The sequence below is a fragment of the Mesoplodon mirus genome (genome assembly GCF_964341445.2).
Source record: "Mesoplodon mirus genome assembly, chromosome: 6".
In the NCBI taxonomy this organism is placed as follows: domain Eukaryota; kingdom Metazoa; phylum Chordata; class Mammalia; order Artiodactyla; family Ziphiidae; genus Mesoplodon; species Mesoplodon mirus.
Window position 1 is genome coordinate 144,385,797 of NC_138982.1, and position 25,839 is coordinate 144,411,635.

Consider the following 25,839-nt stretch of genomic DNA (forward strand, 5'->3'; position numbering starts at 1 on the left):
GTGGCAGAGGGTGCGCTGCGGCCGCGTCTGTTAGGTGTGACCTTTTCCCGCCCGGCCTGTTCCCCGGCCCGCGGCCCCGTCATGGCCACCGCCGCGTCGCTTCTGCTGCGGCAAGGACTAGCCGGGGGGCTGAAGGTAAAGGGGGGCCGGGCGGGGCCGGCGCCCGGGAGCCCGCGGAGGGCGGGGCGAGGGCTGCGGTCCTGACGGTCACCTCCAGACGTCCGGGGACGCCGCTGACCCCACTTCCCGGGCCGAGGAGAGGACGCCGGGTCGGGGGCCAGGCCGGGCCTGGGGAGCGGCGAGGGTCCCGGCGACCCCGGCCACCGCTCCCTCTGGTCCTGGATCACCGGGAACCTCCGGTGTGCGGTCCGGGCCTCCGACAGGCGTGGGGGCCGCTGGTGCCCCGCGCCGAGCCCTGTCCGAACTCTTGAGGACAGTGTCTCTACTGCTTATTTAACCCGCGAGAAAGTGAGGGCACTTTCAGGCACCTGGTGGACCCGGTAACTTACGAGGCAGCCATGTGAAGCCAGCTTACGTTACCTTATCTGTGAAAAAAAAGGAAGAAAGAAGGGCTTTTTTTCTCCATACCGGAAAAGCGAAGTCCTCTTCACTATCTTTAAAATGAAAAGGGGCTGTTATTACAAAAGCAAGAACTATTCGTGGCAAAATAAAGTACAGATGGTTGGAGGGGAGATCTGTTGTCAGGCCACTATTTACCTCTGCATATCTAGTCCCGGTTCATTTTTTTTTTAGCTTTCATGTATACATATGCACACGTGCTGACGTCATAACCATAAGAAGCAAATGTTTCACTCTCATATGTGGACTGTAGGCACCTCTGTAATGTGTCCAGCATCTGGAACAGTGCCCAGCACATAGCAGGCCTTAGTAAGTGTATGCTGAGTGAGTTAACGCTCTATAAAATGTGGTAGGCAGTTTTGAAGCAGCTATTATTCATCTGCATTATTTTCCATGGCTAGATAGTGCTTCTACTTTATATTCTAAGTACAGGAAAACATTTTATGAAAAGAATCAGTATTTTGTAGGTTGATGGGTAATTGGAGAGTACAAAACAGTACGCTCAGGAGAAAGTCTGGTTGGAGAAATACCCAAATGTTAATAGTGACTGCCCTTGAACTCAGGTGTTTTTTTCTTGCAGCTTTTGTTGTGTTTTCCCAAATTTCCATAATGCACATAGATTAAGAGAATTGTAATAACTGTTAGAAATATGCCATATGTATGCAAAGCATTTATATGTCATAATAATACATAGTATTTATGTCGTAATAGCTGTTAAAAAGGGTATTACTCTAAAATATTCGTATTTGTGCCATTCTTTTGTCAGACTGTGCTCCTAGAAGCAGGAGTGTTTCGAGGACTTGCTTCTACAGTTTCTCTCTCTGCACAATCAGGAAAGAATGAAAAGGGATTGCCACCGAATCCCAAGAAGCAAAGTTCACCAAAAAGTAAGATTTTAGTGGTCGTCATAAGGGAGACAATACAGAGTAAATCAGTCAGCTTCCCAAGCAGGAAGAGGAGTTTACTAGCTACATAACTGGGCTCTTCGTTTCTAGCAGTGTCCAGGTTATAATCAGACATAGGATCTGTAACAGGCTTTAGACCAAACACATCAGTAACATAACAGTTAACTCTGTTAAGGCTGAACTCAGCGATTAGCCCTGAACTGTTCTCTCTGTATTTTCTAAATGCCAGACTCCACGGATAGCAACAGAATGCAGAGTATGCTGGCTCTGTGGCATCTACGTGGCCCTAATACCGATCCCACACTCCCGTGAAGTAGCTGTGAACCCCACCTTTTTTTTCTTCCCTGATTGTGACTTTTCATTGTCTCTGGGACTTATCCGTAGTCTCCCAGGCTTTGCTTGGTCATAGCCCAGGATTGCAGGCATCCTTTTACGACTGTGGAGAGAGAGTTAGGAGCAGGCACCGTTTTCCATTATGACTCACTTTGGTGAAGCATGATTCTTATCTGCTTCCAGCTCTTTCCACAGTCATTTTGACTTTTATCACCAGTTTTGACTTTTTTTCCTGAATCCAATGTAGTATATCCTCATAGGAGGAAAGCAGGAAATGCAGCAGTAGAAACCTGATTATAATCCAGGTCCATTGCGTTCAGTTTTAACTGATGAAACCCTAGTTAACTCTTAATATATACATATGATATATACAGTCTATTTATAAATCTTTGACTGTATGGGGTTTAGAATGATAACTTGAGTTTGTCTTATTTTCATCAAAATATCATTTCCTCAGTTTGAATGCTTGAAAAGTGTGTGGACACTTCTGTTTAGCCCCCCTTCATCTGCCCACGGAGACATGGGCAGCCTATAAAACGTCCGCGCGCTGTTGAGAGAGCCAGCCACCCGCTGCCTTTCACGCGCCATCCATCCACGCTGAGGAGGTGTACCCTGCCTGTGGTGTCTCCGCGCCCCCATCCGAATTCAACAGGAACGTTGTTTTCTGTCCTGTACCTGCTGTGTTTTTAAAGCCAGTATTCTGTTTTCTTTTAAATCTGTACGTTTTTAAACAGGTTTCTTAAACATAAGGACTCTCCTTTTTCCCAAAGATCCCCCTTTTTCCAAAGTGCTTCTGTATATGAGTAGAAATGGAATACTTCATCCTGTGGCGGTTTGGGGTACAGTTACGAGAAGGGAACACTGAGCTGGGAGTTGGCCTTGGGCTCATGTACCTTCTGCCTCTGAGCGTGGCAGGCCCTGCGCCCTCGGGGTTCCTCTGCGTTGAGCGGATCAGCGCGCCAGTCTTGGCCTGGTCGATGTGAGACTGATGACCCGTGTGTCATGTGTATGTGCTGTCAGGTGGGAGGACAGTTTTTAGAGCTACACCGTCTTTAATGCACATTATGTTTGTATCTCAGAATTTAAAAAATAATTACAATCCCTCCATGAAGAAAAAGAAATGATGCTTCTAAGTCAATGTGTGCAGGCCTCAGTATTTCTCCCGAAGTGTCAGTGATTGGTGAGTGTGAGATACAGAAATGGCTTTGGCCCGCCGGTGGCGCATTGCCACTGTGGATGGTTTTGGAAGCTCTAGGGAAAGTTTCCTGCATGCAGACGGGGCCCTGAGCGCTCACCCCTGGGTTCACATCTAGTCCGGGGATCTGCATCTGGGCTGAACACGCTCTCCATTGTTCCACCTGGGGCGCCAGCTCATCGTAGCCCACACTTCCTTCCTGAGGGTAACTGCCAGCATGGTGAGCGCACACATCAGAATCCGGGTCTCCAAGTGGGTGCCTCCCCTGCACAGCTGCCTGGCTTGCCAGCTTTGATGTTCTGGCGAATTCCATCACTAGGCTGAATTTTGCAATAATCAGTAATAAACCATTGACTGGATAAGTCCTATGTCGCTTTTTAAAGACTCTGTCAAGAAGCCAAAGTTAATTATCTACTTCAAGTCCCTATTCCAGTTTGAGAAATGAGGACTCTCCGGAAATAGGGGTTTGATGTATTTAATTCTAACCAGCGTTGCTAGGCACTGTTTCAAGCACTCCGTATCTCCCCTCCACACCCTGTGAGAAGGTACCATTAGTATCCCTGGGTTATAGATGAGAAAGTGGACGGGGGACTCCTGAGCTGCCCAAGGTCACACAGATGTCGGTAGTGGAGCCCAGGCAGTAAGGCCCCACAGCCCATATTTATAAGCAATGTGCTGTCTTGCCTCTGAAAAAAGTCAGTTCTCGCATGTTCATTAAAACCAAAACCAAAAAATACTCTTTTTAATAGTAACAAATGTGAAAAGAGGTTTTAGTTACCATATAGAATTTGAATAACTGTATTCTTTCACATCTTGTTGAAATGCACCTTTGTTTCTGAAATTAGTTTTGTGACCTACTGACAAGATGTGGCGGTATTGCAAGGCTGCTGATCTGTTTCAAACACCGAAGTCATTTTTACTTTCCGTAGGGGACTACTAAACAGTTGAAGATCATGCCCTCCCTTGCTTTTCCATGAGCAGGAAAGAAATTCAGGAAGTTCAAATTGAGGGGAGATAGAGAAGCAGTAAGAGAACTCGTGTCTCTGCACCGTCACTAGTGTTTGTAGACCTTTATTTACGTGGGTTGTGATGGTCTCTGAGGGTTCGAAACCGTCCCCGAAAGCCCCCCTCTTGTGCTGGGAGGGGTGTCTCCGTGGCTAGTCTTATTTAAGTAGCTTTGTGTTTTCGTATATTTATCTTTCAAGGAAAGTCACACTGAAACTAAAACGTTTTCAGAGTATGCAGGCATCCCGCCTTTAGAAACGCAAGAGGTTTCATGAAAACAAACAGGTAAAGTCATACTTATATTCAGAGTGAGAGCCATTGTTCCTGTACCCGATGGTTGTGTCTCCAGGTGACATCCTGCACTGTGAATGCAGGCGTGGTGTCCACACTGGCACTTTGGCCCAGAGGTCACTGGTGGCAGCTACAGATCATCGTGGCAGGCTTCCTGCTGAGTCACAGAGGACGCTGGGCCTGTGCTGCAGCAGGTCAGAGATTGGCTCTTAATAAAAAGCAAATATGCTACTGTGGTTTATTCTATTAGCCTTTCCATGGAATTGTCCCAATAACTAAGCCTGAATCAAAGATATTTTAAAACACTAATGTTCTTATTAACATTATATGTTAATGTTAATAAGAATATTAATTAATGTTCTTATAACATTAAATAAGTTTCCTTTTTCAAACAAAATAAACTATATCATTTGAAATTTTCTGTTTTCAATAGGTGATAAACTCTAACTTTTTTTTTTGTTGTTTTTTGTTTTTTGTTTTTTTGTTTGTTTGTTTGTTTTTTGCGGTACACGGGCCTCTCACTGTTGTGGCCTCGCCCGTTGCGGAGCACAGGCTCCGGATGCGCAGGCTCAGCAGCCATGGCTCACGGGCCCAGCCGCTCCGCGGCATGTGGGATCTTCCCGGACCGGGGCACGAACCCGTGTCCCCTGCATCGGCAGGCGGACTCTTAACCACTGCGCCACCAGGGAAGCCCACTCTAACGTTTTAATAACTTATTTACATTTTTTAAAATCTCCACAATAAATTTTAGAAGATTGAGGCATAATGATTAGGTAGCAGCCTATTTAAAATAAGCCTTATTTTAAGTTAATTTTTCACACTTGGAAAATTCATGCTCAGCATAAAAGTGGATTAATGATGCAGGTGAGCAGGCTAGCAGGGTTTGGAGATCAGCCTGTGTTACCCATTGCTTATAGGAATTTTTGGGCTGTATCAGGTATGGTTTAGAAAGACAGAGAGAGAGAGAGAGTTCAAGTGCACACACATGCCTTTGCCATGGTTTTATGTTTAACACGATCCTGGCGCTCTGTTCTGCTCCTGCAGTCAGAATGCAGATTCTGGGGTGGCACACAGCCACAGAATCAGACAGAGCGTGGCAGAGGGGGTGGGGGGGGTGGAGGTGACGTGGTGATGGTTTTTTAAACAGTGACCCACTGCTCCAGCTGTTCAGTCATATCCTCTTACACTGCCCATTAACCTCTCTCTGGCCCATTTCCGATTATTTCTGGTTATTCCTCAGTTTTCTTTGACCATTTTCTGTCATTCTGTTTTGTATATATATAGAGAGAGTTCCTGAGCTCAGAAAACAATTAGAAACTTTTTTGGATACCAGTAAGATGGTAAAGTTAGAAATACATTTTTTTCCGCTTTAAAGAAGTAGTATACTTTTTAGTATAAAGTAGACTCTGAGACTTGAAAGTAAGGAGCGCACTTAGAGATTTGAAAAGTAATTTTAATTTATAAAAACTTGTCCTGTATTTTTCTTCTAATCTGTATGGTTAAAAAAGATTTAGCACTTGAGAAAATTGAATGAAATGAGCTCTCATGAATGTACTGTGGTGGGCTTTCATTTGCTTTTGTAACTGACTGTACAAAGTCTGAGACTTTTATATCAGCACCTTTTTGTAACAGCTTAAAACTCATTGTTTCCAATGATATATATGATACTAAATTATTTTAGACTTTTCTGGTCTTGTAATACTTTTCCTTGGCAGAAGAAATCCCCAAATGATGTGATTTTGCAGGACTTTTCTTCCTCTCAGGGCACCTGCATTTGAATCACCTTATCCCCTCCGTCTGATCTCCCACTCTTAAACTCATGCATATGCTCACCCCAGACCCAAACCAGGCTACTGTCTCTACTTCTGCTTTGCTGTTTTGTTCAGAAAGTTCAAGTTCATACAATACGGGTAATTTTTTAAAATATTTGAGGTGCACCCATTTTTTTAGGGATTTAAGAAATGATACATTTCTAAAACTTCATCATCTGAAAATATATTATAGTTTATCTTAAATTTAGATGAAATAGTAGCGTAAAAAATAATTACCATCCAGAAGCTCTCGCTGCGAAAAATGGAGACAAGATTGTTACTTCTATTGGTAAAAATCCCATCTTAAAAAGTTTCAGCTACCAAGAAAAACATCTATGTTTTTTACTGTTCTCTGACTTGTGTGGCTTGCCTTTCACTTGAGTGGGTTTCGACGGAACAGTTCCTAAGATGATTACGTTGAAGATATTGTCAATAACAAGGTGGTATGTAATGAAATGTCTGTGGCCTTGGTGAATGTTCACTGTTTTACTAAATATTAAAAATAATCTTCCTCTTTATGCCATTTCCTAGATGTAGTGGAACCAAAGGAGAGGGGCCAGCAGCTAGCCACCCCAACAGCAGATGAATTGTCTAAAAACGTACCTTCACCCACTTCTTCCCCACCAGTTGTGAACCAAGGCAGGGTGCTAGCTGGCCCTAACCCCGATGCCAGCATGCCGCCCACAGACCAAGGGGTTCTGAAGTTTTTGCCAAGAAAGACTTTGGTAGAGTTTCCTCAGAAGGTTGCACCTCCATTCAGTAAACAGGGTTCTGATTCAGAAGGAGCCCAGCAGAGCAGGAAAGGGACGGATGATTCATCCTCGTCTTCATCTTCGTCCAGCTCCTCTGATTCCGAGTCTGACGACGAGGGTGACGGCTCAGAAGCGGGTCCTCAGGCAACGAGCAAACGCAGAGGAGGGTTTCCCGTAGCAGAGGCCTCCCATTCCTCTGCAGATGGGGCCCCCCCAATTGAAATACCTGCACAAGAGAAGAGTGTATCACAGCAGCCGCATCCGGACCTCGTCTCTGCACAGAGGCCCCACCAGGCAAAGAAGAAAGGGGCCTCCAGTCAACCATCAGAGGACAAAGACCCCAAACCAAAAACCACAGCACCCAAGTCACACGCAGGTGAAAAGTTTATGGAGCAAGATGTAAAGGAAAAACAGTGGCAGAAAGTATCTACATCAAATGAAATAGATAAAGAAAGCCAGAAGCCACTAGTAGTTAAAAAAACCGTATCCAACCGTACGAAATCAGGATTATCCACGCGACCGAATGGCGGCCCAGCGCCCACTCAGTCTGCAGAAACCAGAGTAGGAAGACGGCTGCCAGCGACTCCTGAGACAAAAGAAAGGCTTTTGGAGAAACAAGTACCAGAGCCTGATGGGGAGGCGGCTCTTTCCCTGTTCAAAAAAGAAAATCTGGGAAAGCAAGTAGCAGAAGGAATCTTGAAGGCTAAGGAAGAGATTTCGGAAGATCAGTTACCAGTGAAAACTTTGAAGCCAGTCCCTGTTCACAACGAAGACGTTTTTGCTGAAAAGACAGCAGTTCTAAAGCTTGAGGAAAAGCGCGGAATCATCGAAGACTCAGCAACTCAGATGGAAGGCCAGGACGGCACACAGGGTACACCTTGACTTGAGCTGAGAGCTCTTCTTGTCCTGGGGTGGTGGGTGAGACTGAAGAGCTGTGTGATCTGAAGAGGCCTTACGCTTGATCACATTCTATAATAGGAATATGGCCTATAGCACTGTCTCAGATAAGCTGAGGGTTATATGTTAATTATGGATAAAAATTCCTGAAACATTTAAAGTTTATATCACAGTGGAAGAGTATGCCCTTGGCACTCTTGGACTGTCCCTTAACCAGTATACCTTGTGCAAATAGGCAATTTAACATCATCATCCTTAACTTTGGAGGGTGTTGAAGTGTTCATTTCTTGAACCTGCAGAGCATGTCACTGAGTGGAGGGGGGCTGTCCTGTTAAACTCGCACAGGTGAGGGGCGATAGTTATGCTTGTAGTGATGGTCTTCGGGTGAGCCAGACAGGCTGTTGCCTTCAGCATCTTTATGCCTGAGGGAGAATTGCATTTTAGGGAGTACAGCCGTGACATGAAGGCAGCCATGAAACGCACGAGTCTGATTTACACGAGACGGTTCCTGCTCCTAAAAAGCGCAATGGGCTGCTTTGCTTTTCTATTTTGAATTTTTATGAAGGGCTTTTTTGCTCCCCTAAGTGTTTAAAGGGAAACTTTATTCCTATCATTTTACCATTTTCTTGCGCTTTGAACTTCATAAAATGCAGTGTGCTTTAGGTGGATCATGGCAAGACAGTGAAGCAGGTCTCCTGTTTTCAGATCTGTGGCTCTTGAAAACTCATCACTGACAAACCCCGCTCCTTCCTGTTTGCTCTCTTCTTTTTAAAGCCTCCCCCTTGCCTAATTTACCTTACCTGGAATTATACTTACTGGTTGCATTATGTTGGCAGGATTTACGTGTTTTCTTCCCTCTCCATCTTCTCCCTCTTTCATAAATATGCGAAGTGCCAGCGCCTGCCAGACTTCTCCAGACGTCAAGAGCCACTTTCCTGATGCTGCTCTGTTAGTCATTCTGCTGTAAATTTGTAAAACCTTCAGGATGATAACATAGAATTGGGGGTTTTCAGACTGCAGTCTTTTTGAAAACAATTTGACCCTCCTTTTTCATGGTTGTGTTATTTTTCCAATATCCTCTTTGCCCTTCAGAAGCTAAAGACACTGCCCAGGAGCGCAGCTCACTTGCAGGGGCAGCGTCTACAGGGGGGCCGACTTGGTAGCTCTCCCAGCCCAGCTGCCTGGCTCCTCGCCCGCCGGGGGGATTGGTGTTGGACAAGAGTTCTCCAAACCCTCCTTCCCTGCAGTCAGCACCTTCCTCACCTGGGCTGTAAGAGTGCATCTGCTTGGGATGTCCCTGCACCGCATCGAAGATACTCTGCTTGTTGAGATTGGAAAGATGTCACTTCTATAAATAAGACATCATTTAATACAACCAAAAAAATGAAAACCAGAACTTTTGGTATGAATCCAAATAGTGGAAAACTGTAGTTATTTTTTGTGCCGCACGAGTAGGAGTGGCGAGAGTCCCGACGGCAGTGGTTTAGGGTCAGTAAGAGCTTAACCAGCCTGAGCTGTCACCCCACGCAGCTTCGCTGTGCCTCCATCGTGTCGCGGGTCACATTGCAGGAGAGCCGGGTGTCTTTTGCTTCCTCCACGCTCTTAGTTTTAAGATCACCAGTTGTGTAGGTGTGTGGATTTCCATTCTTTTTTCCACTTAGAGAAATAAGGCTAAGTATTTCTTAGTCTGTGAATCTAAAGTATACCAACAGCTTCTTCAAAAAAAGTTAAACAACAGAAACTACACGTCTCATTTCCAGTTCCCCTTAACTGTGGCATTATTAAAACCACTGGGCTTTATCTAATTTTCTTGCATTTAGAGACTTAAAAGGCTCACTTAGTTTCTGCTTTTAAATTTCTCTTCTGTGAATGGTTTATTTCTATTAGAGACAGATTTTTAATAGATCTGCTTTTTTTCTGCATCTTTAAATGACCTGAAAGTCCCTCCATAACTGTTCTCGGCATTTTCAAGTCTAGAGGTATACAAAGTTAAGATGTTAAGACACGTTGCAAAAACTATTCCATTTCTTACATTATTGAGGCTATATGTTCTAGTATAAATTTTCAGCTAATTATTTTGCTTTTGAAGACACTGTTGCTTTATGGGCTTTTCTAAGTAGACAGCGCATTCAGGAAGGGTTCATGTAGAATGCTTGGTATGTGAGTGTGTGTGTGTGTGAGGGTGTGTGCTGACTCACTCAGAAGCTCCCTCCCTGTCGGAGGTCCTCACCGGTGCTGTGTTTCCCCTGCAGGGTCCCCGCCGGCCGCCACCCCTGCTGAGCCATTTGACAACACCACCTACAAGAATCTCCAGCATCATGACTACAGCACGTATACCTTCTTGGACCTAAACCTGGAGCTCTTGAAGTTCAGGATGCCTCAGCCCTCTTCAGGACGAGAGTCACCTCGCCACTGAGAGCTCAGTTTAAAGATGAACCTTTCGGTGTCCTTCTGCATTCTTGCGTGCGAAAATAAAATCTGCTCAGTGGTCATGAGGCCTGGTGTGTAGGATTGCTTTCCCTTCCACACCTTTCATAGTGAGTTGTGAATTGGCAGCAGTCCTGCTGATGGTTTATTCACCGTGTGTTTAGATGCATCTCTGTGCAGGGAAGTTTTCTTTTCTTTTTAATTAAAAAAATTTTTTTTAAATTATTTATTTCTGGCCGTGTTGGGTCTTCGTTGCTGCGTGCAGGCTTTCTCTAGTTGCAGTGAGCAGGGGCTACTCTTTGTTGCGGTGTGCAGGCTTCTCATTGCAGTGGCTTCTCTTGTTGCGGAGCACGGGCTCTAGGCGCACGGGCTTCAGTAGTTGTGGCTCGTGGGCTCTAGAGCTGAGGCCCAGTAGTTGTGGTGCATGGGCTTAGTTACTCCGTGGCATGTGGGAATCTTCCTGGACCAGGGTTTGAACCTGTGTCCCCTGCATTGGCAGGCAGATTCTTAACCGCTGTGCCACCAGAGAAGTCCGGGAATTTTTCCTTAATTATAAAGTATGGGTCACTGGACAAATCCGCACAATTAGAGAATTGTAGGTGTTTTCCCTCAGTGTGATTCTGCTATGCTGGGCCCCTGGTCAGTTTAGCGTTTTCTGGTTCACCAGCAAGGTGTTGATAAGGGCAGCAGGGCCTTCTGATTTGGTAGACCTAGTGCTTGATGAATTGGAAACAGGCGTTTTACACATTTTAACTGCTGCATTGCAAAGAAATTAAATTATGGCATTTTATTATCAAAAGGATCGGAATTCTTTTGCTCACTTGAATTAGGCACGGGATGTAAACGCAGGGAAGTTTCGAGCGCTGGCGTTACACACAGGTGAAGGTTGTACAGGGTCCGGCAGCAGCTGGGGTCCCAGGTGGCCCGGCAGACGGCTTATTTAGCCACAGAGGGTTTCTGGGTTGGCCGAATAACTCCGTCATTTGCGGGAACATTACCCACACTTGGGGACGTGCGCTGTGCGAGCAGGCTCCCGTGTGTCACTCGGTGCCTGCACCAGGCCCCTGTGAGGCCGGAATAAACAGTCCGCTCTGAGAAGTAACAAATCCAGATGAGGTGTTGCTGGGGTGAGAGACTGCACCCATCTGCTGGAGCCTCACGTCCCCCCCGAAGCAGAAGGTCCGTCTGCACACCAGGGACGTTTCCTGGTTTGCCTGTTCTCACACTTCCCTGATGTTTGTGTGCCCAAACTCGTGGGCCTTATTTCATTTCAATTCTGGTTCTTGGCCTCTAGTCAGTTTATAGCAAACAGTACAGTGTATTATAACTTCTGACTCACATTTCTGTAATCCTGCATTTCTTAAAATGAGTCCAAGTAAGGATACCAGGACCGAAAACATGGTGTTGAAAACTAATATTGTGATCAGATGTCTCAGATTTTGTTACCACCCCAGAGGCTTAGCAACTCTGCAAGATTCTTCTAATCACATTTTTTATTATAATAACACTAAAACCCATTACCAAAAGAAAGAAAATGGAAAATACTAAGATTACCTAAAATCCCTTCTGCTAACCCAACCATTTTTAACACTGAACAGGTTTTCCTGGTGGTGGTGGTAGTTTTGTTTAGATACGACCATATAATGTAGGTACAGTTTTCTATCCTCCTGGGGTTGTTTTTCATTTGATAGCTTGCTTCTCACACTGGCCCACAGAACCCCTGTGCTCTGTGGTGGTGTGGGGGGGCCATGGACTCTGATGCCACAGAATGTGTCTCCCTGGGCTGTTAACGCCACGGAGAGTTGAAGTTCTTTTTCCATAAAAACCAGTCCAAATATATTTTAAGTTGCATGAAGATTTCCCTTGGAACCAGTGCTGTTGGGCTCATCTTTCAGTCTCTCTGGGAGTTTGGTTCCCTCTGCCCCGCCCCCTGAAAAGGCTTCCTGCGGCCACGGCAAACAGCACCGGGCATGGCTCTGCCTTCAGACCCCCTGATCCTCCATCTGGGGGCAACACCGTGGTTACCCGCCAAGTGCAGCTTTTTGGATTTGTGTAATTTCCCATGTTCTTTAAAGAGTGCTACCAGAAACATCTTTGTGAATGTCACTCATTTTGTATTTTGTATTGTTTCTTGAAGATGAATTTCCAGAAGCTGAGCTGATGAATCATAAGTGATTCATGAACACACGTATTGCTCTCATTTCTGTGAGATTTTTAAACCGGCTTAATATGTTTTTGAGTTCAATAAGGTAAAGATTCTACCTCCTTTTATATTTTTCCCACCACGTCACCTGAACTCTGACATCTTCCTAGATGTTGGTTCTCTTACACCCTGTTACAGCACATACCCTGGGACTGCAGGAGGCTGTACAGAGACCCTAAGTCCAGGCCCTGCTTATTGTGGACCCTGGTTCTAATGCTTACTGGCCGCTGCTTAACCTGAAACTCAGCAGGTTCTCGTGTGGCTTTTCTGATGCTGCTTCCAGGCCCGAGGTTTGTGTTCTGATAGTTTGTACGTCCTACTTGTCTCCCAACCCAAGAAAGTGCTCGGTGGCTTCCTCGCTTACCCCCAGCGCTGTGTGTCCATGGCCCCGTACCTTGCGTGTAGGATGCAGGCAAAGGTTTGTAAGATGAGTTCGCCGACAGCACGATGTGCCCCACCCTGCAGGGAGGCTGCATGAGATAGAAACGAAGCACACCGATTCAGTCTGTTCAAGCAGGGGGTGGCACGCTTTTCCAGAAATGGGCTGGATGGTAAATACTTTTGGCTTTGACACGTACAGTCAGTGCAGCTCAGTCATTCTTTTTTTTCAACCCTTTAAAGATGTTAAAAACCATTCTTGTTGTGGGCCTTACAGAAAGAGGCAGAGAGCAGGGTTTGACTGAGGGCCGCAGTTTTAAGTGTTGATACCCCAGTGTTAGGCGGTGGCCACAGATCATTTGATTCCGTGAAAGGCCAGCTAGGTGGTGTGCTCCAGGTGCTCAGCGCCCCAGCTCTACTGCCCTCTCCCCTGCCCTCCTTCTCTCCGCCCTCCTCTGGCCTTTATTCTAGAAGGGGTCTGAAACAAAGACTAAGATATAAAATATTAACCACCAAAGTGATGCTCCTTTTGGAGTAGTTTTCACTCTTGCAGGCCTGGAATCAACATCAGTCTAAATGTCTGCTCCACGCTGGGCTTGGGTCTGGGCCTTGGGTTCACAGATGGTAAAGGCCACTGGCCTCTCCTGAGTTCACAGCCTGACAAAGAAAGGAGGCATGTGAGCCACATTGCAGGCCACGTGCCAAGTCTCACGACATGAGTCAGCTGTCTGGAGAAGAGGTGAGGGTGGGTGTGCATCAGAGGAGGCTCTGTGGGGCGTGATGTCTCACCTGAACGCTGGAAGGGGGCCAGGGACTCACCGGTGCAGGTGTAGCTGGTGGAGGGAGCCCTGAAGGTCGGTCTCCGAGGCACGGGGGATGGGGGGTGTGATGCACGGGCCTGGATGCTGGAAGAGCGTTCTGTTTTCGGGAAGCTGTAAATCCTTTGGCATTGCTAATGTGGTTAAGTACTGGTGCTGAACCACTCAGCCAGGGCTCCGCCTGCCACGGCAAAATGCAGCAGGTTCAGTGGCTAAACCATACCCATTTACTGTGTCACAGTTCTGGAGGCTGGACGTCCAAGGTCAAGGTGCCGGCTGATTCAACGTCTGGTGAGAGCCCTCCTCCTGGCTTGCACGTGTCTGCCTTCTCCCTGTGTCCTCACATGGCAGAGTCAGAGAGCAAGATTTCTGGCGTCTCTTTTTATAAGGGCACTAATCCCATGTTGGGCCCCCACCCTCCTGGCCTCTCTAGCCCTAATTCCTCCCATCACATCGGGGGTTAGGGCTTCAACATATGAATTTGAGGGGGACACAAACATTCAGTCCACAACAGGTTCTGTCCTGTAGGAGAAGAATTTCACTGTCTGGTTTTATTTTTTTTAAACTGGTAATTTGAAATATTCTGACAAAAAGTATGGGAAGGGCTGAGCTGCAGAGATGATAAAAGAATGGGAAAATTGCTGAGCCTGGGTGATGGGCACATGGTAGTTGACGATTCTGTTCTCTGCAACTTATTAAGTCCTTGGGAACTTTCATAATAAAAAGACTTTTACAGGGTTTCCCTGGTGGCACAGTGGTTAAGAATCTGCCTGCCAAGGCAGGGGACATGGGTTCGATCCCTGGTCCGGGAAGATCCCACATGCCATGGAGCAACTAAGCCCATGCGCCACAACTACTGAAGCCCTCGCGCTAGAGCCCATGCTCCACAACAAGAGAAGCCACCACAATGAGAAGCCCGCGCACTGCAACGAAGAGTAGCCCCTGCTCACCGCAAATAGAGAAAAGCCCGCGTGCAGCAATGAAGACCCAACACAGCCACAGATAAATAAATAGATTTATTAAAAAATAAATAGGTCTTCCCTGATGGCACAGTGGTTGAGAGTCCGCCTGCCGACGCAGGGGACACGGGTTCGTGCCCCGGTCCGGGAGGATCCCGCGTGCCGCGGAGCGGCTAGGCCCGTGAGCCATGGCTGCTGAGTCTGCGCGTCCGGAGCCTGTGCTCCGCAACGGGAGAGGCCACAACAGTGAGAGGCCCGCATACCTCAAAAATAAATAAATAAATACATTTCCTTTTCTCTTTCTTTTCCATGTGTTTGGACATCTAGCCTTCGGTGATAGCATTTCTGTCTGTCCCCACATCTACCATCTAACTCCTTTCTCCAGAGAGTATATCACCCTGCGCCCTTGGTGGGAAAAAAACCAGGCAATGAAATCCAACTGCTCGGAGATGAATGAGCTCGTTTCCGACCCAGGGATTGGAGAGCACGGAGGGGGCCGGGCTGACCACACAGTCCCTCTGCACGGAGCTAAGACAGAGCACGGGGTCAGGGTGGCAAGACAACGGAACTGTCACGAACCCCGACTAAGGAAGAATCAAACAAGCCAAGGGGTCTGGAGGAGGCAGGGGGGTCGGGGGGAAGCCTGAGAGGGTGACTCAGCTGGACCTTTAGAGCAAGTTAGCCGGGACCTAGAGCAGAAACTCGGAGAACAGCCACCGGGCTCTGCAGGGCTCGCACGGGCTGTTTCTTGATTCAGTGGGATTTTTAGGAACCAGTGTGTCTTGAAAAAAAATGTGTTTCTGACGTTTAGGAACTCCCTTTTTACTTCAATTTCTTTCCATCTGTTAAAATTTAATGATTTAATGCTTTTTATTTTTGAAAGTGTCAGATGAGTTCTTTTATGTCTGACAGATTCTTGTACAGAAGAGACTTTTTAAATTAATATTAAATTTAAAAAATATATATTTTAAAATTTAAACAATTTTTTAAATACAGTACTCAATAAAAACCTAATTTTTCTTAAAGCATTTTTTTACAAGTCTCAGTAACCTATTTATAAAGTCCAATTTTAACAAACACTTCTAAACTTATAAAGTAAGTTTTTACTGGATACGTATTTCTTAGTGACTTGTATTGAAACTATTTTTTCAATTAGTTCCTATATCCATGAATCACTGGTACTTAAGGCTAGAAGAGGTTCAATGAAAATTAACGGAAAAAAAAAAAAAAAAGACCGAGAACGTATAGTGCACTCTTGAGGATTGATTCAGGTTTTGTGGGGCCTGAATCTGACAGAATATGGAGAGCTCGTAAATAAAAATGATGCACAGGGCTTCCCTGGTAGTGCAGTGGTTGAGAATCTGCCTGCCAATGCAGGGGACACGGGTTTGAGCCCTGGTCTGGGAAGATCCCACATGCCGCGGAGCAAGTAGGCCCTTGAGACACAACTACTGAGCCTGTGCATCTGGAGCCTGTGCCCCGCAACAAGAGAGGCCGTGACAGTGAAAGGCCCGCGCACCGCGATGAAGAGCGGCCCCCACTTGCCGCAACTAGAGAAAGCCCTCACACGAAACGAAGACCCAACACAAACAAAAATAAATAAATAAATAAATAAATCCTTCCCTCTACTTTAAAAAAAAAAAAAAAATGATGCACAATTATGAATTCAAAATTGGTATGAAAGTGATATTTAGAATGAGAAAAAATAGCTTACAAATTTTAAAATTTGGTAGGTGCCATAAACCTCGCAAAATCCAGAAGAATAACATGATATTTTGATTAATGGCTTGACATACCTTTTTATGTGTCCAGCAGTTAATAAAAAAATAATTTTTGGTTGCATACTTTTTTTTTTTTTTTTTTTTTTTTTTTTGCGGTACGCGGGCCTCTCACTGCCGTGGCCTCTCCCGCCGTGGAGCGCAGGCTCAGCGGCCATGGCTCACGGGCCCAGCCGCTCCGCGGCATGTGGGATCTTCCCGGACCGGGGCACGAACCCGTGCCCCCTGCATCGGCAGGCGGACCCCCAACCACTGCGCCACCAGGGAAGCCTGGTTGCATAGTTTTTGATTGCTTCTTCGCGTGGCATTTTTATAGCACTATTTTGATAGAATAGAAAGAAAATTCAGTCTTTCCACCTGCAGGGTTGATCAAAATTTGTTTTTTGATAGTCTGGATACATAAAAATTGTGACCGCACACAGACATCCTTGCTGTTTGTAGTACTGTTTCAAGCACAGGAATTCTGATAAATATAATTTCACATGATTCCCATCAAAAAAGAGAAAGCAAGGCCTATGTTTAATTGCATGTACTGTATCATGGAGTTTGTTCCCCACGGAGAGAAGTTCTGTTCATCTAGGTATGGAGGGGTATCAAATCTGATACCATATTTCATGATTTAAAGAATTTTCCATGACCAGTTTCTGGCTCCCTGCATTTCAAAATTTGCTTCTCAGAACTTCCCTGGTGGTCCAGTGGTTGAGGCTCTGCCTTCCAAAGCAGGGGACTCGGGTTCAATCCCTGATCCAGGGGCTAGGGTCCCACATGCCCGCGGGGCAACTAACCTGTGTGCTGCAATTTCTGAGCCCACGTGCTCTGGAGCCCATGGGCCACAACTGGAGAGAAGCCTGTGCGCCACAAGGAAAGATCATGTGTGCTGCAACTAAGACCCGATGCAGCCCAAAATAAATAAATAAATAAATAAACATGAAAAAAGACAAGGGTTTCCCTGGTGGCTCAGTGGTTGAGAGTCCGCCTGCCGATGCAGGGGACACGGGTTCGTGCACCGGTCTGGGAAGATCCCACATGCCACGGAGTGGCTAGGCCCGTGAGGCATGGCCACTGAGCCTGTGCGTCCGGAGCTTGTGCTCCGCAACGGGAGAGGCCACAACAGTAAGAGGCCTTGCGTACCGCTAAAAAAAAAAAAAAAAAAGACAAAAATCGGGCTTCCCTGGTGGCGCAGTGGTTGAGAGTCCGCCTGCCGATGCAGGGAACACGGGTTCGTGCCCTGGTCCGGGAAGATCCCACATGCCGCGGAGCGGCTGGGCCCGTGAGCCATGGCCGCTGAGCCTGTGCGTCCGGAGCCTGTGCTCCGCAACGGGAGAGGCCACAACAGTGAGAGGCCCACGTACCGCAAAAAAAAAAACAAAAAAAAAAAACAAAAACTTGCTTCTCCTCCTTCCCCACCTACTGCTGCTGCCCAACCTCTCAGGACGTGGTCACAGCTCACGTTCACTTCACATGTTTGTAAGCATGCTACATGTTCACGGTCACGGGACATGGTCATAGCACGTGTCCGTGATGCTCATACTCCAATCTCCCCTCTGGTCACCACCTTCACATCCGCGTGCCTGGCGGATTGGCTCAGTGGGAAGCAGGAGCGTCCCCGGAGGCCGTGCCCACGGCAGACAGCTCTCAGTAGCTCGGCCACACAGGAAGTCGGTGTGAACCCATAGACATGTCTCTAAACCCAGACAAAGTGTGCCCCGCCAGCCACTCCAAGCCGGCCAGGAGGGGAAAGTGATGGAGGACCCTGGAGTGGAAAGAGGCTGTGGTTTGGTTTTGTTTTTTTGGCACATGGGATCTTAGTTCCCTGATCAGGGATCGAACCCGTGCCCCCTGCAGGGTGAGCGCAGAGCCCTAACCACTGGACCTCCAGGGAGGTCCCAAGAGACTGTGGTCTTAAGTGATTGTGGTCAAATACCCTCCTTTTGCAAGTCTGACGCCACCTGACTGTGTGAAGCCTTGGTTGGCCCCTCCACTGCTCCCGGGAGGGGCCTGAGGCTTGTCTCCTTAGCCATGGGGGAGCCGCCCCTGGGCTGGGGTCAGCGTCCAGCTTGCACACGTGCCATGATGATGGCTGAGTGCATCTTCACACAAAAGCCTCAACACTTCCCATTAAGGTCATTTAAATATAACACATATGTGCAGGCGGGAGTGAGTGAGAGCGGGCAGGATTGCCCCATGTCAAAAAGAAAAAAAAAAAAAGAGTATGGATTTATAGTAACCAATTATCTTTTGGCAAAAATCAGTGACTGTTTTCCCAAGTCTGGAGAACACATGAAACATTCCATTTTCTCCAGTATCTGTTTCTTTTACTTGAGGATGTTACCTTGATCTGTCAGAAGTGAGGACTTCTCCCCGCCTCCTTGAAATCATGAAAACTGTGCAGCTGAGCCCCAGTTAGTGAGAGCACCCACCACACACTTCCTTGTGGGAAACGTGCAGCAGGTGCCCCTGCATCCTGCAAATACTGAGGATCCCAGCTCCATGACGGACACACAGCTAGATGGGATCTCCGACCGGCCAAAGGTTGTCGCCTGGATGAAGCCGGGAGTCGTACCCTCGAGCCAGGGGAGGGGGTCTGACTTTGAGTCTGCTCTGCTGTCTGAGGACCCTCGTCCCTCTTCCCTAATCGGAGGTGGAAGGGGCACAGCTACATGGGACCACTGTTCTCAAGCCCACCCCACCCCCCAAATACCCGACATCATGACACAGGCCAAAATGTCTGTTTCTAATGCTACATTTTGTTCATAACAGAAATACACATATAAGCCCAGGGAAGATGGGAGCCCCACTGTGCAGTCCTAGGGCCTTGATTAGTGGGGTGTCCTCCGACATTGCGAGTTGTTTCTTTGCGGGGTGCCCCGGAGATTTCTTTTTTTTTTTTTAACATCCCTGGGATGATGTATCCGAGCAGTCTCCCAGATGAGTGAGAAGCCAGCCTTTCTTCTGTGGGGGGAACAGGGTGCTGGTGAAAGGGGAGATGGACAGGGCAGGCACCCACCACAGGCTTCTCCAGACATCAGGGCACAAGAAGACCCAGGGGAAGGTGAGGGGTGCAGACTCTGCCCTCCAAACCACCCGTGCCCTGTGCCCCGAGCAGTTCCTGCTGCCCAGCGCATATTAAAATAGCTTCCATTTATACCGGGTTCAACACTTACAAATCAAGTATTAACCTAAGTAATATTGGGAATGAAAGAGTGAAACTGAATCAGCTCCTCGGCCACTGCGGGGCTGGGTGGTGGGGTACCTCGGCCAGGCGGAGGGTGGAGACGGAAATGGGTGTCCCAGAAAGTGGGCTGCTCGGGACCTGGTTAAGCAAGGTCTACCCACACGCAAGGAGAGGACCTTCCACAAAACAGATACCAGGGCAGCATGAGTGATTAGGTCCATGTTAGAATTATGCCTGTGACAGACGGAGATGTGGGTTGGAACACAAATTCTCCACGTATGTTCCTTTTACCCATTTGGATTTTTGAAGTATGTGAATGTATTACTTACTCAAAAATAAAATTTTAAATCTTTGGAAAAAAATTTTTAAAGAAAGAAAGAAAGAAGCAACTCTTTTTACCAAATGAGGTTGAAGCTATTTCCTCTGTTGACCCCGCCTGCTGAATCCCCAGCTGAGCAGGGATGTAACGGGTGGAACAAATCAGGGACAGAATATGGCCAGGCACAGCCGTGCCAGTCTAACATCTAAAACAGGCAACCAGGCAAACACATTAAAGGCGCAAACTTGGGCAGCCTGGAGAGAAGCTTCTTTGTGCTTTCTTAGGTGGTCGAGGCCAACTGACCACCTGCATACCCTTGGCAAGAGCTGCCTCCAGGCTCTGAGGGCCACGGAGCGGCTTTCTGGACCAACACGCTCTGTCCTGGGATGCCAGCCCTGCCCCAGAGCGGGACCAGCCCTCGAGGGATGGAGTCCGACCTGTCACCTGGGCTCCCCCAGTCCTTTTTTCTCTCTTTTAAGCACTGGTGTTAAAACCTTACAAAATCCAAACTAATCAGAGCCCAGGTTACAAGTATATCTTGATGCTTTTAGTTCATCAGAAGCCTTGCCAAGGTTTTTAAAGTGTGGGGCTTAAAATACCTCATCCTCTGCTCTGAGCCAGCTGGGGGAAGCCAAAGGAAAACACCATCTCCCTCAGAACATATGGCAAGTCGCTGCTGCCGGAATAGGGAGAAATCAGAAAAGAAAGGATGCTCTGGCATGAAATTAAAATGTGGGTTTATTGCATGGAAATAGACAAAGCTTCATGCCACCAAATGCTGTTTTCAGAGCGAATTTTTTTTTTAAGCTGAGATTTCTTTTTTTTTTAATTTATTTATTTTTGTCTACACTGGGTCTTCATTGCTCCGCGTGGGCTTTCTCTAGTTGCGGCGAGCGGGGGCTACTCTTCATTGCGGTGCACGGGGCTCTCATTGCAGTGGCTTCTCTTGTTGTGGCTCACGGGCTCTAGAGCGCAGGCTCAGTCGTTGCGGTTCATGGGCTTAGTTGCTCCGTGGCATGTGGGATCTTCCTGGACCAGGGCTCGAACCTGTGTCCCCTGCATTGGCACGCGGATTCTTAACCACTGCGCTACCAGGGAAGCCCTTCAGAGCGAATTGTTAAATGATAGAGTTGATGAAAAACAGAAACGGGGAAAGGCATTGCTGAAACCTCACGTGGGTGCTGGGGACCTGACTGTCCTACGTGAGATGGAGACCGGGAAGGGAAGGAGATGGATCTGGGTAGAGTTAACATGTGAACACTGCACAGCAAGGTTTGTGGGCAGGACGAGCTCCAGCATGGTCCTCCAAGCAGATCCTTTTCTTTCTTTTTTTAAAAAAATTATTTTATTGAAGTATAGTTGATTTACAATGTTGTGGTAATTTCTGCTGTACACCAAAGTGACTCAGTTACACTTATATACACATCCTTTTTCATATTCTTTTCCATGATGGTTTATCCCAGGAGATTGGATATAGTTCCCTATGCTCTACAGTAGGACCTTGTTGTTTATCCATTTGAAATGTAATAGTTAAGCAAGTCCTTTTCTGGCTCATGGCTTTCAGTTCCCACCTTCCCCGCTCTCACTGTGCCACCGGGTCCTTTAAAGCATCGTGATGGCATCACCAGGTGTACTGTTGCAAACAAAGGTCACCTGCCCGCAGGGGACAGCTTAAAGACCTTGTGGTGCTTGAACCATATTTAAGGTTTATTTTTCAGCACCTTTTGACCCTGTATTTCTGCTCAGTCTTTTGGTTATTTAATCTAAAACGCATAATTCTCTTTTCCACACTTTTACCATTCCTGGGGTTTCCACCTCGCTCTCCTCCTTTCACTGAATGTTAGACTTGTTTTGTTTTTATTTTTGTTTTTGTTTTTGCGGTACGCGGGCCTCTCACTGTTGTGGCCTCTCCCGTTGCAGAGCACAGGCTCCGGACGCGCAGGCTCAGCGGCCATGGCTCACGGGCCCAGTCGCTCCGCAGCACGTGGGATCCTCCTGGACCGGGGCATGAACCCGTGTCCCCTGCATCGGCAGGCGGACTCCCAACCACTGCGCCACCAGGGAAGCCCTAGACTTGTTATTGTTACTAAGGATTTGACAACACAGAAGGAGGAAATGTTATGTAGTGTCACTGGATAGTCAACGTTTTACTACTTGAGTTGGCGTGTCCTTAGGAAAATATGTGTGCAACGAAAGACCGTTGGCGGTGTAACTGTAGAGGTATTAGGTTAATATGTAATGCATAAGTCTGTGTCATGGATCGTTTTTATTCATCATAAAATTTTCAAATGACTCGAGGAGGTGTGGCCCTCGCAGCTGTTCCCCCGTGCTAACGGCCTCGGGCTCTGACTCAGAGAGGAATTCTGTGCCAAAGCACCTGGCAGCCACCACAGTTCTTGGGATACTCCCAGGAAGATCACTCATTGTCAGCAGGGGTGATGACAAACCAATAAAAGGCTGTGTGGGGAGGACCTGGTGAGGATAGAAGTCTGGGTCCCTGGGGTGTGAAGAGGCTGTTTTGACCCCAAAGTGCTTACCGTTGATTTACTTAAATCCGTTTCTATTTACGACGTCTAATTTTTGCCCCCTGGAGCACATCAGAGAGGCCTGTGAACATGAGTCCGAGGACAGACCTGCCTTTGGAGAGCGGATCCCCCAGCCCGACGCCCACGTGCCCCGCACCTGGCTGTGCGCAGTGTCTGTCTGAGGTCGGGCCGTGCAGCCCTCGAGATGCCCTGGTGCTGCTCCCTCTGGGGCCGAGCTGCTCACACACTTGACCCCGTAGGAATCGCCCAAGGGCGCCGGTGACTCCTGGGCCCAGGGTGGGAGCTGCGGGGACAAAACAAAGGAGAGTGGAGATTGATTTTATTCAGGCTGCTCAGGTAAGGGGATGCCCAAGATCAGAGCGTCTCAGCGGAGGGGGCCTGCCTTGGGCTTTACAGGCAGGGCCATCGAGAGACGGCTCAGTTCGCCGGACGGAAATGTTTGTCTCTGTGTCCAGCTGGTTTCACGGGGCAATTCTAATCTCAGCTCACCCTTCACAAGACAAAGAACGGGACATTGGAGGGCCTATGTGTAAAAGGGCATCTTCTGGAAAAAAAAAAGGGCATCTTCTGCGAGTCCTGCGGGGGTCGTGAGGAAGCGCGGACTTATCTAAGTCGTGGGGGGCAAGGGGGTTTCCTGGGGCTCAGCACCAATAATCCGCACTTGAGACAAATGCTCAGTGACTGAGAGGCAGGTGGGACTGGACCAGACGTTGAGAAACTCCGCTCTGGAGCATCTCTGAGAGAGGCGAGAGGGCCCGTGTTGCCCTGGTAACACCTTCGCCATCTCCTGGTCCTGTGATAACCTGAGACACCGGGGTGCAGGTATCGCGGCCTCTGCAGCGTTTGCTGCTGTCGGCCCATGAGGCGGGTCTCCCACATCTGACACTGGGGAGACCCCAGGACAACGATGGAGGAGGGGCCTCCCCGTCCCCGCCGCGCAGAGGGTCTGCCGGCCTCGGGTACCTGCCCTCTGCCCTCTGCCCTCAGTGACCTTTGCGGGCCTGTCCTCTCTCACCCCAACCTCGTCGGACCAGAACCACCCGGCCTTCCCCACCCTGACCCTCAGTGCTGGGCGGCTGGCGGCTGCTCCCACGGGGCGTAGGCTGCTTTCTGGTGCCCCTCCCTGTTCCCGGACGGTCCCCGTCATCTGAGGACACTTCCTGTGGGCACTGGCTGCGAGCCGGGGCCAAGGGACGAGGCACTGCTGGTTCCTCACATGGGGTTGGTTGTTGAGAGCTGAGAGCCCCCAGAGGGAGGGCAGGGGAGGGGCGGTCCCAGAACCGGGGAGGCAGGCGGATGCCTGGGGCTGTGACAGCGGGCGAGGACCCTGCACCCACGGTGACCCAGGCATGACCCTCGCTTTCCTCCGACCCTCTGCCTTCTGAAGGTGCCCACATCGGCCAGCCCACCCGGGAGCCAGAGGAGGATCCTGGGGGCAGCCAGTGCGATGGTCCCTCAGGGCACAGAGCCGGAGGGGGCAGGGGGAGGGTGGGGGGTGGGTGCAGCATCCCTGCCTTCCCTGCGCGAACCGGGCGGCCTTCCTCCTCCCCTGAAAGGGCACCTCTTCCAGGGCACGGCGAGAGCCCATGGGGACACTGGGGGTATTTTCATTTATCGGCGTCTATATTTTTGTTTGCTTCTATATTTGAGCTTCCAACGACGTGTGTTATTCGATAACAAAATCTACTACAACTGGTCCGTTCCCTAAAGGTACACGAAGCGGCGACAGGGGGAAACGTTAGGGCAGCTGGCCCACCCCTGACCCATCCCCGCGCTTGCGGTGAGGCTGGAGGTACTGCCTCCTCTTAGGGGGTGGCCCCCAGGCCCCCGGGGTGCCATGTGGAGACCTGGGGGTGATCGCGGGACTGATCTGGACCAGGCACCTGGGCCCAAGGCGAGTGCGCTGGGGTGAGCGGTACGACTCTGACACCAACTCTGGGGTCAGTGCAGACCCTGCCGGTTGAGGACACGGCCCCCCGCAAGACCGTCCTCACTCCGGACACCAGCTGCACTTCGGGGGTTCCAGGGCCCTCGTGCTTCTGACCAACTGGCTACAAATCTGGGGGTTCCCGGCACCCCCTCCAGTTCCATCGTTCGCCAGAATGACTCACAGAACTCAGGAGAGCAGGTCCCGAGGACTACAGGTGAGGTCCGGGAGGGCCCTTGGGTGCGCCCTCTGCCCGTCAGCACAGCAACGTGAGCCGCCGATCCAGATGCGCAGCTGAGTTTCCAGCGCCTGGAGTTATTAGGGGTTTGTTACGTACGCATGACTGAACCACTGATCTTGTGATTGAATCCAGTTTCCAGCACCCGCTCCCCGCCCTCCCTGGAGGTCAGAGGTCAGCCTGATGTCACTCGACACCAGGTCCCCACCCTCTAAACCCATGTCTTTCTGGCATGATGGGCCCCCCCAACCTGAAGCTCTCAAGGGCCCAAGGTTAGTCACCTCATTAGCATAAACTCAGGTGTGGTCTGAGGGGTGGAGCCTGAACCGGAGACAAAGACGGCAAATTCTTGTTGTACAACAGCTGCCCAGGGGGTGCCTCGAGGCGGCAAGGAAAGTCCTGAACTGGCCTTCTCGCCTCTGGGAGCTGCCCCGGAAGCCCCACCCCTGTGGGGAGGCCGGAGGGGGTGACGCGCCTGGCAATGTTTCCTCGACGCCCCGGCATCCAAAGCTCAACAGAAAACCCCAGACGCTCGGGATGTCTTGGCGGGAGATGGTGTTTGCTGTCATTCTCCTCGCAGGAACGTTGGGGCTGTCAATGCAGCAACAAAAATAAGCATTTTTAGGGTTGCAGTTAAACAAAAGGCCACACATTTATTCTTTATGACTCCATATGTTTGGCTTTTAAATAACATTCTTCTGAGTAAATGTAATTTGGGGCTTTTAGCTTCCTAGTTATTCACTAGAGGGACCCTGATTTTTACTTTCGGGAAGTAAGCTCTTAATTTATTTAAATAGTTGTGGGCTGAGATGAATCTATTCATGTGACGGACCTGATTGAAGACCTCTGTCCCAGCTGACACTGTGTCGTGGGTGACATGCTCTCTACATGCCCGAGTCAATCTGTGTGTGGGATGGCTGCGTCAGTTTGCAGGAGCACAGTTAGGACGGGGGGAAGTTGGCTTCTGGTACCTACCTTCCCCCACAGACTCAGTGTATCATTCTGGGTGATACTTTTCAGTGCTTCTATTTTCCCATAAAGTGGAATTATTAACACTTGCATCCTACTGCAGTGAAATAGCATGATGTCTGGGATTTGCTTTAAACTATGTAAGGGGAAAAAAGGATGGGAAATAGATGAAACAAGATTGGCAAAATATTGACAGATGAATGAATAAAGAAGATGTGGTATATATATGTATATATTTAATGGAATACTACTCAGCCATAAAAAAGAATGAAATAATGCCACTTGCAGCAACATGGATGAACCTAGAGATTATCATACTAAGTGAAGTAAGTCA

At 48.5% G+C, this 25,839-nt stretch overlaps 1 protein-coding gene and 1 long non-coding RNA gene across 5 annotated transcripts; one reads left to right on the forward strand and one right to left on the reverse strand.

The window, feature by feature from the left end:
- On the forward strand, positions 1-10,997 carry NDUFV3 (NADH:ubiquinone oxidoreductase subunit V3). Of its 4 annotated transcripts, none has more exons than XM_082624957.1 (4): positions 1-135; positions 1,346-1,466; positions 6,651-7,742; positions 10,021-10,997. In XM_082624957.1, exons 1-4 carry the CDS (start codon positions 82-84, stop codon positions 10,182-10,184), a joined length of 1,431 nt encoding a protein of 476 aa, XP_082481083.1. In that variant the 5' UTR covers positions 1-81; the 3' UTR covers positions 10,185-10,997. The 4 variants fall into 4 exon arrangements, with proteins under 4 accessions (XP_082481083.1, XP_082481086.1, XP_082481084.1 ...); XM_082624958.1 differs by lacking the exon at positions 1-135 and adding an exon at positions 2,897-2,997 and having other exon boundaries at positions 1,380-1,466; XM_082624960.1 differs by lacking the exon at positions 6,651-7,742.
- Positions 10,998-21,278: 10,281 nt separating this feature from the next.
- Positions 21,279-24,901, reverse strand: LOC309806724. The gene is made up of 3 exons (XR_014294430.1): positions 24,818-24,901; positions 24,483-24,607; positions 21,279-22,654 (listed from the first exon to the last, which is right to left on the reverse strand). It is a non-coding gene; the product is annotated as an uncharacterized lncRNA (long non-coding RNA).
- Positions 24,902-25,839: the final 938 nt, after the last annotated feature.

Bases quoted from the DNA above. Each gene is read 5' to 3' on its own strand.
- NDUFV3 (XM_082624957.1), top strand. From the start codon at position 82: ATGGCCACCGCCGCGTCGCTTCTGCTGCGGCAAGGACTAGCCGGGGGG. The intron at 136-1,345 runs GTAAAGGGGGGC...TTCTTTTGTCAG, and splicing joins GACTAGCCGGGGGGCTGAAG to ACTGTGCTCCTAGAAGCAGG. The intron at 7,743-10,020 runs GTACACCTTGAC...TTTCCCCTGCAG, and splicing joins AGGCCAGGACGGCACACAGG to GGTCCCCGCCGGCCGCCACC.